This window comes from Canis lupus, chromosome 8, assembly GCF_048164855.1.
Source record: "Canis lupus baileyi chromosome 8, mCanLup2.hap1, whole genome shotgun sequence".
In the NCBI taxonomy this organism is placed as follows: Eukaryota; Metazoa; Chordata; class Mammalia; order Carnivora; family Canidae; genus Canis; species Canis lupus.
The window spans coordinates 59,141,349-59,153,561 of record NC_132845.1 but is presented as its reverse complement, the minus strand read 5'-3'; the positions used below and the strand labels follow the sequence as shown (position 1 = coordinate 59,153,561).

The 12,213-nt window shown below is 59.8% G+C and overlaps 1 protein-coding gene across 2 annotated transcripts in view; it reads right to left on the bottom strand.

Annotated features, from left to right (window-relative positions):
• Nucleotides 1-712: 712 nt before the first annotated feature.
• SBK1 (SH3 domain binding kinase 1) overlaps nucleotides 713-12,213 on the bottom strand; it is a 51,310-nt gene continuing 39,809 nt past the window's right edge. For both annotated transcript variants that reach the window (XM_072836289.1, XM_072836288.1), the window contains exons 2-4: nucleotides 5,984-6,216; nucleotides 5,076-5,278; nucleotides 713-4,480 (exon numbers count right to left, since the gene is read on the bottom strand). In XM_072836289.1, coding sequence (XP_072692390.1) covers nucleotides 3,626-4,480; nucleotides 5,076-5,278; nucleotides 5,984-6,209 — 1,284 coding nt within the window. In that variant the 5' untranslated portion in view covers nucleotides 6,210-6,216 and the 3' untranslated portion in view covers nucleotides 713-3,625. The remainder of the gene's footprint in view (nucleotides 4,481-5,075; nucleotides 5,279-5,983; nucleotides 6,217-12,213) is intronic.

Below are 12,213 nucleotides of genomic sequence, written 5' to 3'. Positions count from 1 at the left end.
GGGTCTGGAACAGAGTGACAGATCTTATCTATGAAAAGGAAATAAATCTTTGCTGAATGAATGTGGAATCATGAATCTCCTTAAAGCCCACCCAACCCTCCCCCCACTTCGCCCCCTTGCCTGGAGTCTGCAGGCACCACCCATGCAGCCTCTGCCTCCCGGCCATGTCCCGCTGCCCAGAGGACTCCGACTCCTCTGGTTCCTGTCTTTGGTGAGCTCCCGACACCCCCAGACTTGATGAGCTTCCCAGTTACATACTTTCCCAACACCCAGCCTTAAATATGGGTTATGTCTGTCTCTATCATTCCATTGCTGGCTGCCTGAGGACACCATCTGTCCCTGCTCACTGCTGTATCCCGGGTGGGACACAGAATGTGCTCGGTAAATATTTGCTGGGTGGCGACCGGATGAATCAGCCTGCTCTGTTCCTCTGGGCTATTGCGTCAATTTTCTGCCCAGCCTGAAGGGCTCCAAGCTGAAGCTGGACATCAGGCTGGGGCCAGGGCACCACCCCTTCCCTCCCAGAACCTGGTCCTTGTTCCCATCGCCTTCAAGCCTGCTCTAGGCCTGAGTGGTCCCAGGGGGCCTGAGGTGGGTGCTCAGACGCTGCAGACCCCACCTGAGAACATCTGTCAGGTTCAAAGTTCAGGAGTAGTTCTGCATGTCCCCTCCCTGCTCCATCCGTATCTGAGGCAAGACAGCCACCCAGTGGTAATTTTTCTAGACTTTTGTTTATTTTATAGCAATTGTCATGATTAGAGAAGTAAATAACACATTTAAAAACCTTCTCAGGGCCAAAGGATGCCAGAGTATTTACAAACACATGGTGGGGGTGTGTGTGTGTGTGGCGAGACATGAGGGGCTGCGGCTCGGGGGCCCCGGATTCCGCCCAAACCCTGAGCCAGGCTTGGGTGCTGATGCTAGCCACCACGACTGTCCCACGGGCCACAGCGCGGGCTCAGGGAGTATTGGCAGCTCTGCTCGGTGGGCCTGATGGGAGGCCCTCTAGCTAACCTGTGGCCCTGCCTCCCGCCCAGGGGGCTCCCCACACCCCACAGGCCAGCTCAGAGGGGTCTCTGGGAAGCACCGAAGGACGGGGCAGTGTGGGGGCCTAGGGGCAGGGACAGAGATCGAGGATGACCCGGCCTGCCCGGAGTGGGACACACACATACACACACACATACACACACACTTTCACAGAAGAATCGAAAGAGGAAGATTTTGTGTGTTGTCTTCTAAGTCTTCGTGTCTACGGTGTTATTAATTTTTTGCTATTTGTTTCTTCGACAGTGACGTAAACTGAGGTAAACATCTGTAACCAACACCTCTCCTAAGGGGCAAAGGGTCCCAGCCCAACTAGCAGAGGTGGTGGTGGCGGCGGCGGCGGCAGCAGCAGGGCCCCGACAGCTAGGGAGCAGGCCTGGCTGGGGTCCTGCTCCCGTGTGGGGCAGTCGCTGGCCCTCTCTGTGCCTCTGAACACGGGGGCTGGGCTACGTAACTACAGTCCCCTTTCCAACTCTAACATTCTAGATACTACGACGAGGGAGAAACTCCCGAATAGGATCTTAACAGAGAGAGAGAGAGAGAGAGAGAGAAAGAGAGAGCGCGCACGGCGAGGGACATCTACTTGGAATCTTGCGTCCGTGTTATTGCAGGAGAGACAGGATGTCAAGAGGCCTAAGGCAAAAGGAGACGTCGCGGCTGGGAGAGAGAGGTGGCCCGGGTGGGCTCCAGCTGGGCCGGGGGCAGTGATGGGGGGCCTTCTCTGAGACAGGGCCCATGGTGGGAGGAGGGTTTGCTACTTACCTGGCATGTGGAGGGCCCTGGGGCCCACTGCAGAGGTGGGTCTCAAGTGGGCGGGCACACCGAAGAGGGGAGGGCCAGGCCCTGGGGCAACCGCACACTTTGTAAACTGGACCCGGGCAGGGCAGGGGGACCTATAGCCCTTTTGCGCGGTGGGAATGAGGGAGGAGTGGAGAGGTGGGGGCTCCAGGCCAGATGGTAGTTGGGCCCTCTCTGGTCAGCCGGTGGGGCTCATCAGAGGGCCCCCTCGAATGACCTAGAACCCCAGTAGGACCCTGGCAGGTGTGGCCCTGGATGGCGGAGGGGACCCTGCCAGGCAGGAGTGGCCTCACCCATGTTGAGGTTATTGCGGGGTCCTGGGCCTCCACAGCAAGGGCAGGGGTCACGAGGGAACACTGGGTGAGGTTGGGGTCCTGTGTTGCTGCCTAGGGGCCCGAACCAACCTGCGGGTGCCTCCTGGCCAGATTCCCTGAGGGGCGCGTGGTGAAGCGTAGGCCTGGACACCTGCTGGCAGCTGTCTGGGTTGGATCCTGGGGCCAGGAGGAGCTGCTGAGGCGTCTGGATGCCATCGCTGAACACATAAGACTACACGCATACATGGACTCTACTCACACTCATGGGGCACACACCGATTCACCCCCCCACCCTGTGTTTCCACAGACCCCCATCCTCGTTCCCACTGCATCCTCACACCCACGGGGGCACACTTCAGTACCAGGACGTTGGGATGGCGGCAGCCGTAGGCTGACATGTTGGTCCCCAGCAGAAACCCAGGGGGATTCCTGGCCCAGATCACCTCGCTGCCACCGGCCAGAAGTCCGGCTGTGTCTGGGCTCAGAGGGTGAGCACCCAGAGGATCTGAGGTCCCCGGGCCTGGGGAAGTGCGGCCAGAACGGGGAGCTGCGCCGGCCTGGGGCTCTGCACTCACTGCCCCTGTCCTGGGGATGCCCGGGCACTGAGGCCCCCTCTGGCAGCCCTTCCCTCTGCGACTTTGCCGGGAAATTCCTGGGGAGGACACAGAGGGCTTCTAGAGCCCACCTGTCCGGGTCGGTTGCCCTTCCCAGGGGCTCAGTGTTCTCATCGGCAAATGGGTTGTGGGGGTCACCAGGTTCTTCCGGCTTGTGCCAGCACACACACACACACACACACACACACACACGCACGCGCGCGCACACACACACTTTTGCCACATCCAGACATTTGCTACATTTTGCAGAGGGCTTGGCCTCTCCCCCGCAGCCTCCTAGGAAAGGGGCAGGGCGCAGCTGAGCAACATTCAGCCCTCAGCTCCTGGCCCTCCCCTCCCGGCCAGCGTCCGGCCCCAACGCGTCCTTCCTCTTCTGTGCCCGGGTGCGTGCGGGGGGTGGGGGGCGGGGGGGGCTGGGGGTCGCAGGCTGGGGCGGCCAGGAGAGGGGATTAGGGGTGGGGCTGCGGGACGATCTGCCAGGGGGTGCGAAGGGCCTGGAGCAACTAGTCAGGGTTCCAGGGTCCGGGACGGTGTGTGTGCTGGGGGGGGGGGGGGGGGTCTGCCCGCAAGCTCTCTTGCTCCGGTGTCAGGGGGGCCTCTGAATCCTCGGGTCTGTGGGGCTCGGCTCCGCTGCGCCCAGCCCCCGCCCCACAGGCGGGCCAGAGGTCTTTGGGTGGCTGACCCGGCGCCCGCCCGCCGCCCCGCGCTCCTGCCTCCCGCCGCCGCGGGTGGGGGTGGGGGTGGGGGTGGGGGTGGGGGTGAGGCGGTCGGACTCGCAGCGGCCCCCGCCCCCGCCCCCGGCGTGGCGCGCGCGGCGCGGGTGCGGGTGCGGGGGTCCCGGCGGCGGGGGCGGGCTCAGACGCAGATCTCGATGGCCGTGGCCAGCACCACCTGCCCTTTGCTCTTGTCCGCGCGGCCGTCCGTCCTGCCGGGGGGCCCCGGGGGCGCCAGGCCGGCCTCGGGCACGGGCACGGGCACCGGCACGGGCACGGGCACGGGGACGGGGACCGGCACGGGCGCGGGCGCGGGCCCCACGGCGGGGGCCGCGGGCCGGGAGCCGCTGCCGCTCTCGGTCAGCACCGTCCGCTTGAGCGGCCCGGGAGCCTCGAGGCGCAGCGGCCCGGCGGGCGGGCGGTCCCCGGCGGGCTTGCGCGCGCGGTGCGAGGGCCGGCGCCGCAGCTCGGACGTGAGCTCGTGCTTGAGGAAGCGGAACACCTCCTTGGCCGGCCCGCGGCGCTCGGGCTCCAGGGCCAGCAGGCGCTGGAACATGCGCAGCGCGGGCTCGGTGAAGCGGCGCCACTGCGACGGCAGCCCCGGCAGGCGGCCCCGCTGCCAGCGCACGAACTCCTCGAAGAAGGCGTCCGCGCCCGACGCCGCCTCCCACGGGAAGTTGCCGGTGAGCACGCAGAAGATGAGCACGCCGAAGGCCCACACGTCCACGCCGGTGTCCACCGCGAAGCCGTCGGCGCGGCCCGCCTGGCACACCTCGGGCGCCGTGTACGGGATGGTGCCGCTGACCCGCTTCACGCGGCAGCCCACGCGGCGCGTCATGCCGAAGTCGGCCAGCTTCACGCGGCGGCACTCGCGGTCGAACAGCAGCACGTTCTCGGGCTTGATGTCGCGGTGCACCAGCTGCCGCCCGTGCATGAAGTCCAGCGCCAGGCCCAGCTGCTGCACGCAGCGCTTCACCGTGTCCTCGGGGAGCCCCACCTGCGGGGGCGGAGCGCTCAGGGACGGCTGGTCCAGGTCCGCCGTCCCGTCCATCCCATCCCTCCCCACTGCTGCCAGTGCCCCCTCGCCTGTGCCCCTACCTGCTGCCCGCCCCCACCCCACCGCGGGGGGTGCTCCTGCTCCCAGTCTGGCCCGCTAGTTTTCACCCCGCACCCTTCTCCCCTGGTCACTGAGCGCCCACGGTGGGCAAGGCGCCCCACTGAGCGCCCTCGCCCGCACCACCTCACCAACTCCTGGTGGCTGCGATTGCGCTGCTTCCCTCGTAGGGACCTAAGGCTCCGAGAGGCCCTGCCACTGGCCACCTGGGCGCCAGAGCTGACTCGCACCTAGCAGGCACCACCAAATGCAGAGCCAGGAGCCTGGAACCCTCCTGGCACTCTCCCTGCTCCAGGAGGCCCCTGGAGGCCCTGCCGCCTCATCTCCCCTCTGGTGTCCCCACTGTTCCTACGTAGCTGCTGAGAAAGGTGTCCACTGGACCTTGTCCCATCCTCCAGCTGCCGCCCTTGGAGTGCCTGGCTTGGCTGTCCTGGGGCCAGGAGGCCCTCTCCTGTCCCTGCACCACCACACCATGTACCTGAGGAGGAATGATGTCAAACAGGTCCCCGGCGGGCGCATACTCTTGGGCGAAGACATAGCAGTCCTCCGTCTCAAAAACCACGTCAAAGACCTTGATGATGAAGGGGCTGGAGGAGAGGCTGTTGGTGATGCTCACCTCCCGCAGGAAGTTCTTCAGCTTGGTCTTGTTCTTGTTCACAAACTTCAGCGCCATTTTCGTGCCTGATGGGGCAGCAGCCACAGCAGTGAAGGCCTCTGTCCCTGCGCCCCTGCACCTGACATCCCCGAGACAGCGCGAGCCTGTCCATGTCTTACTGGTAGGAAACTGAGACCCCAGCAAGAGGAAGGGACTTGCCAGAAGCCATGCAGGGAAGTCATGCAGTTCCTGCCCCTGACTGGCTGTGAGCCTATGGCGTGGGGAAGGCATCGCACTCCTGGTTTAGTGAGAAAATTCTGGAGCAGACTACTGGGGTCTGGCCCTGGCTCTCTAGTTGCATGACCTTAGATGACTGACTGGATCTCTGGGTCTCAGTGTCCTCATCTGAGAAATGGAGTTGGCCATTCTGACCTCCCAGAGAGATCACCTACCTCTCCTTAAGAATGGTGCTCTGTTTCCAAGGACCCACCCTCAGCTTTGTCCACTTCCCTGGGGTCAGCGATCACTAATATGCCGGTGATTCCCCAAACACCACTGGCAGCCCTGACTTCTCTCCTGACCTCAGCTGGCCCCAAGCAGCCCACCCTCCAGTCTGGGCTCTGTACCTCCCTCTCAGGTCTCCCTGGGCTGTTCAGGTTGCATCTCTCCCCCTGGATCACTAACTGTGTCTCCCTGCTGACTTCTTGGCTCCTGAAGAGAGTCCCCGAGAGCCCGAGACAAGTCCCTACCCTGGCCCTCAAAATTGGCCACCCTGTGGCCCAGATGCTCACCTGTGCCCTTATAGGCCACCAAGTCGACCTTCCCATAGGTGCCCTTGCCTAGCTCCCGGACGAGCTCGTAGTGCTTGGTGACATCGCTAGCTGCTAGTGTGCGGAGGGTCAGTGCCTGCATGTCTTCAGTGAGGAGGGGCACGCCTGCACCCAGCCCAGGGGCAGTCCCTGGCCCACAGCAGGGCAGGGAGCGGGGTGGCTCGGGCTCTGGGCAGCCCACGCTCATCTTCTCCCTGTTATGGGGGATGTGGCATGAAATGTGACGTCAAGCTGGGGGCCCCCTAGTCCACCCACCTCCTCCCTCCCCAGTACCTAGGGCCCTGGGACATCAGGCTCAAGATGACCACAAGGGGGCGACAAGCATCTTTGTTGGATCCCCTTTCCCCAAAGCATCAGGGCCTTGGGCTGAGCCAGCACTCCCAGGAGACACCACCAGTCACTGCCCCCACAGTCCCCACTGGGTACCACCAGCCTGTCTGTCTCAAGCTGTCATCCAGACACAGCATTGGACAAGGCACACCCTCATAACCTATGTCACACAAAGACACTCCACAGACCAAGTCCACACGGGTGCTCCGATTCACAGATACTGATCAGCACCTGCTGTTGGCCAGGGGCTTGCTGTTCAGAGACATGGGGACGCAACACTAACAAGCACATAAGAATCCCACCCTCATGGGACTTGTGTTCCAAGGAGGGTGATGGACAATAAACCTAGTGAACACATGAATTATATATTATGATAAAATGTGGTCTAGGCTTTTGAGAACAGAAGGCAGGAGGTGGGGAAGGTGATATCTGAGGGCAGGGGTCACAGTATCAAATTCCTCAACCAAGTAGTCTCAGCCCAAACTCGGGCAGGATGGCACAGTTATGGCCACACACCCAACCACGGCCTTCTACCCCTGCCCCTCCACAGACACCACCGCCCTGCTCAGGTACATGTGTCCTCTCAGGGTGCCACCCAGCCTCCCCCAGTCTCCCCCAGACACAAGGAGAGTGCAGGTCCCGCAAAGACCCACCCTGCCCTAGCCCCACCCTCTACATTCATAGCCTGACTGACCCTTTTGGGACTCACACAAACTACACCCACGCATCAGAGGTACTGAGTCTGGTCCCAGTCGGTGTTGGGGGGCAGAGAGCTGCCGTGCAGAGTCCAGCAAATGCCCATCTGGGGCCTGCATTTCTTGTCTGTCAAGTGTGTGTGTGGGGGGGGTTGGGCTGGGGAGCGGAGCTTCCAGGAGCAGGTGTCCACATGTCTGTGCGTGTACCGGCAGGAGAGGCACAGAATCCCCCATAAGCTGAGCCCCAGGAGCCTGCCTCTCAGTGCACCTCCTCTGCCCTCACCTCACTCCCTCCTACCTCCAAGTCCCAGGTGACTCAGCCAGCATTCCCCCAGCCCCCCACCTCTACAAGACGGCCCAGGGCTCTCAGAGAGAAAGCAGGCTTGGAACCAGCTGGCCTGGCTTTGAATCTAGCTGTCACCTGCTTAGCTGGATGGCCTTGGGCAAGTACCTTCATCTTTCCTTGCCTTAATTTTCCATCCACATAAAGGATATAGCAGTGCCTTGTCCCTATGGGCTTGTGACTTCCTAAATGACTTAGCCGGGGTACACAGTAAGTGCTCTCTAAGTGCCAGGTGTCGTGTGCCCTCAGTAGTGTGATCTGTGTTCCCCCTCAGCTGAGCCAGCGGAGGCCGTGAGTAGGGGTGGGCTCTCCGGGAGCCCCTCTGTGCTCCCCCTGGCCCAGCAGCTCCCCTGCCAGTCTCCTCCTCTGCCTTCCCCTTCCCTCTTGGCACGACCCAGACTCCCACTTCACACAGAGAGGAGGAACATCAGGAGGGAACTTCCTGGCCTCCCACCCAGCCCCAAACGGAGCTCCATCTGCACGTCCTCCGGCTGGCTGGGGGAGCAGGGGGCCCTCTTCCCCTCCTCCGATTTGGCTCCTGCCCCTTCTGCTGCCTCAGGATCCTGCTCCCCCAATCAGCCCCCTTCCCCTCCATTCATGAGCAAGCCTTGTTCTATAGAACCTTCCCCTGCCACATCCACTGCCTTTCCCTTCCTAATTCCTTTGGTCTGAACATATGCCAGGAGTCTGCCTGAAACACCACATGAAAGCCCTCAGAGGGGCTGGCCTGGGGCTTGCATCAGCCTGTCTCAGAGACCCCCCCAGGGGGAGGGATGGTGCCAGGCCCAAGGACTCGGGGTCCTGCTGCCCCTACCGCCACCACCCTCCATGTGCTAAACCCAACTGGGCCATGGCACCTGTCACCAGGTCTCTGCAGTCCCAGCCCTGGCTGGATAGCACTGGGTCCTTCTTACTGCAGCCACCAACTAGGCTAAAGTGGACGGCCTCTCTCCACGATGGTCTTGCCCTGCTTTCAGGGCTGGAAGGGGTCACCCCTCCTGACCTCTGTCCAATGCCCATACACAGTGGGAGTGTGGTTCTGAGTGAGGAAACATGGGCGATCTGCTTTGATGCAGCAGGGAGAGGAAAGGCCGTTTGTGGGTGAGCGGCCTCAGGCCCTTTCTGAGGGGAGTGTGGGCCTCTCCCCCAGGGGTTCTGGTGAGTACACCCCCTCGGTGCCTTGAACTCTTCCCCCTGGCCGCCAGTGAGAGGCTGCGAGCTGCTCTGCTGACCTACTTCTCCTGATGTGTGGACTCTGCGACGGTTGCTGTGCTGGGCAGGCCGTGGGTGTGCAGGCACAGGGGCACACGCGTGTGCAATGCTTCCACTTTGGGCTTTGGCCCTGCCATTTTGGGCTGTGTCTGCATCCTCTGGGAGACTGACTGGCAGCTGCAAGTTGGTAGCTCTTCTTCCTTCTCTCCCCTCCTCCCTCAGCCAGAGACTGTTGGGTGCGTGGCTCATCTCATCCCTGCTGCTTTGGCCTCAGAGCTGCACCGTGCAGCCACCAGTCTGGGTCAGGCGCACAGCCACAGCGGGGTGGGTCTGGGCCCCACATCTGCTGCCTGCATCCAGGTTCAGCCCTTTGACCACCACTCTGCACTGCCTCTCTCTGGTCTCCTTTGCCGGGTTTGCTGCCTGCCTTTACCTACCCCTGCACCAGCCGCAATCTTCTGGGTCTTCACCCTCAGGTCCCCCTCCTCCAGGAAGCCTTCCTGCTGCCCTGGGTGCTGATTTCTGCCTCTGCTGAGCCCCAGGATTCACACAGCGTCTGTGCGTGTCTCTGACAGTTCCTGTTGAATGTCTTGGGGTGGTCTCAACCCTGTCCCGTCTGTCCCCATCAACAGACCAAGAGCTTCCTGGGGGTAGGGGCTACATATGATCCAACTTTCTTTCATCACTTCCCTTGGTTCCCAGGACCCAGTTTTGGGGGTCTTCACTACTGACCCGTCCCTCCTTCATGACCTCCCCCCACCCACCCCACCCACCCCTTTCAGGCCTGTTCTCTGCAAGGCATCGGCAGGCAACAAGGAATTAATCCACACAGCCTGCGTCACAGCCCCAGGTACACACTGCCTCTGACCCAGTTACCACGCATGTGATTTAAGAGTCACAGTGGGGAGTGACAGAAACAGCACGGGCCTCGGGGCTCAGCAGGCTTGCCCTTGATCCTGCCGCACGCCACTTCTTAGCCGGGTGACCTTGAGCCAGTCACTTGTCTGGGCCTCGGCGGCCACACCTTTACAACCAGGAAATCACAACAATGAAACGGCAGCAGCTACCACTGACATTGGGCCCTGCTCTAAGGATGAGCTCATCTTCACGATTCAGCGGATGAGTGTTCCTTGTTCCATGATCCTTGTTTTAGGGGCACAGAGGGCCTAGAGAGCTTGCCCAAGGTCACACGGCTCACGTTGGGATTGGCTCCAAAGTCGGTGCTCTTAACTACTGTTTTCCCAAGTCAGAATGTTGGAGCGTCTCGTCTGGATCCCTGGGTATCCAAGTGGGGAAACTGAGCCCAGGAGAGCACAAAACCTGAGCCAAAGCTACTCATGCCTTGCTGGGCCCCCGCTGAGAGCGGCTTGGGTGGCAGGTACTGTCCAGGTGCTTCCCATGTATTAACTCACTTAATCTTCACAGCAGTGGGTTCAGAGCAACTTCTTTCAGGCGGGGGCTCGAGGCCAGACAGTAAAGGAAGACACACTGGCTCCCCGAGCACTTGAGGGCATATACGCCTGCCTGGCATTGGCAGGAACTTGACCTAAAATGATTTTACCTTCATCACCATTGCCTGTGGATTTGGTGACTGTGAACTTCCCACCAGCAGGTGATGGAGGCCCGTGGCTACCCTCTTCCCCTCCCCTTCCATCCTGTGCGGTTGACACTACTATCCACACTCAAGCTGACTGTGCTGTTCCGGGGGACCCCACAGGCCTTGCACCTCAAGTGTGTGTCCTCACTGGCCCCGAGGGAGGCCCTTGGTTTCCCGTCTGTTGCTGAAGGCAGGTGGGTGTCACCCGATCTTCTCAGCAGCCGTTGCACTCTCGCCCTGTGGGCTGGGTCTTCCGCCACAAGCCAGGAGGGCTTCCCAAGCACGAAGCAAGACAGAACCGCCTACCACTTCCTGTTGGCAGGTGGCTTGAGCTGGGTACCTCTCTTATAAAAACTACACCCAATGCATAACCCAACTCAGGCCCACTTTGGAACCTCTCTTCCCTATCACACACACATACACACGGTGCCAGCCTGGCAAAATTTCAGAGTCCTCATAAGTATCCTGAGAAGGAGGGCAAGATGTCTCCTGTTTTTTTTTTTTTTTTTTTAAACAGCTTAACTTTGTATACATCACAAAATTTACCCACAGAAGGTATACAATTCAATGATTTTAGTAAGTGTCCATTGCCACAACCGAGCGATACTTTTATATATATATATATTTTATAGATGAAGCAGAGAGGCCCAGGAAGTTGGTGATTGACTATGGAAACTTTGTGTTTCCTCTTTTATAATACAGAGCTGCTGCTGGAAAGCAGCTGTCAGCAAGGAACTAACTATACGGTTCCTGCTCGCCTCACATCTAGGTGTGGCCACGTGACCAGTTTCCCCAGTTGAACGTGAGCAGAAACGACAATGGCTGTCACTCCTGGGTGGGGTCTCTTGAGAGTGGGCGGGGCTTCTCTATTATCTCTTCTATACCTGGGCTTGATTCAGAGGCCTCCTGGGTTCTATAAGACAGTGAAGCTAGGAGCTAGGAGGAGCCTGGGTGCTTGGCTGTGGGAGGTCTCCTGCTGATGAGGATGACCCACTCAGCATTTTATGGAAGCCAGAAGTAAATATCTGTTGTGTTAGACTGCTGAGCTATAGGAGCTTATTTGTTATAGCAGCTAGAACTACGCTAATCCAGGGATTATGTAGCAAGGAAGCCAAAGAGCTAGGACTTGAACCTCTGTGTGTCCAACTGCCTGGAGGATGACCAGTCTGTAAAGAGTGGGGGGCCTGCTCTTGTCTCTTGGGAAAATAAGAATACTGGTAAATATATATTGAGTGTTCCCATATGCCAAGTGCTGGGCTAACTATAATGGATTAAATTATTGGACAATCACAAGTCTAGGCGGTAGGTGCTACTATTATTACCTCATCTTACAGAAGGGACAGTGATGTATTGATGGGCTAAGTAATTTGGATTTTAATATAGGGTGTCAGGCTTCAGGTCCCATGCTTGTATGTACTGCGTCCTCTGAGGCTCCTGAGGGTAAACCCAAGCAGAGAGCAACCCCAAATGAGACCGTTCTCCCGTCACATCAGGGAGGAAATGCATTCTCTATCACTGGGGGTAGAGAGGCAGAGACTGGATGCCCATCTGTTGGAAATTGGAGGGTGGGGGTGGGGTGAGGTTGGACCAAGTGCCATCAGCCAGCCCTTTCTTACTTTCACTCTGGGAGTCTAATTCTCTTTCCCCATGCCCAGGTCCCCTCCCTCAGGTCACCACACCCATGCTGTGCCCTTAGCACAGGCAAGCCCCAGGGGTTTCCTTAACAAAGTCCTGTCTGGAAGGATTCCTTTGAATAGACGATTGTTGCTGGGTAGTGGGTCACTGCTCTGGGTTGGTCTTATTATTAAAAGCCATGACAAATGCAGCCATAAGCCATTATTTCAGGTATTGAGTGGGGACAGAGGGCCTGCTTCACTTTGCTTCTATGTAGAGTGAGGGGCTGCAGCCTCACTCCCCTAGCCTACATGGCTGAGCTGGCTTGGGATCCCCCCAACCCCCTTTCCTGCCTCTAGGCTTTTCCCTCCAAGTCCTCCTTATCTATGTCTTAAAACCA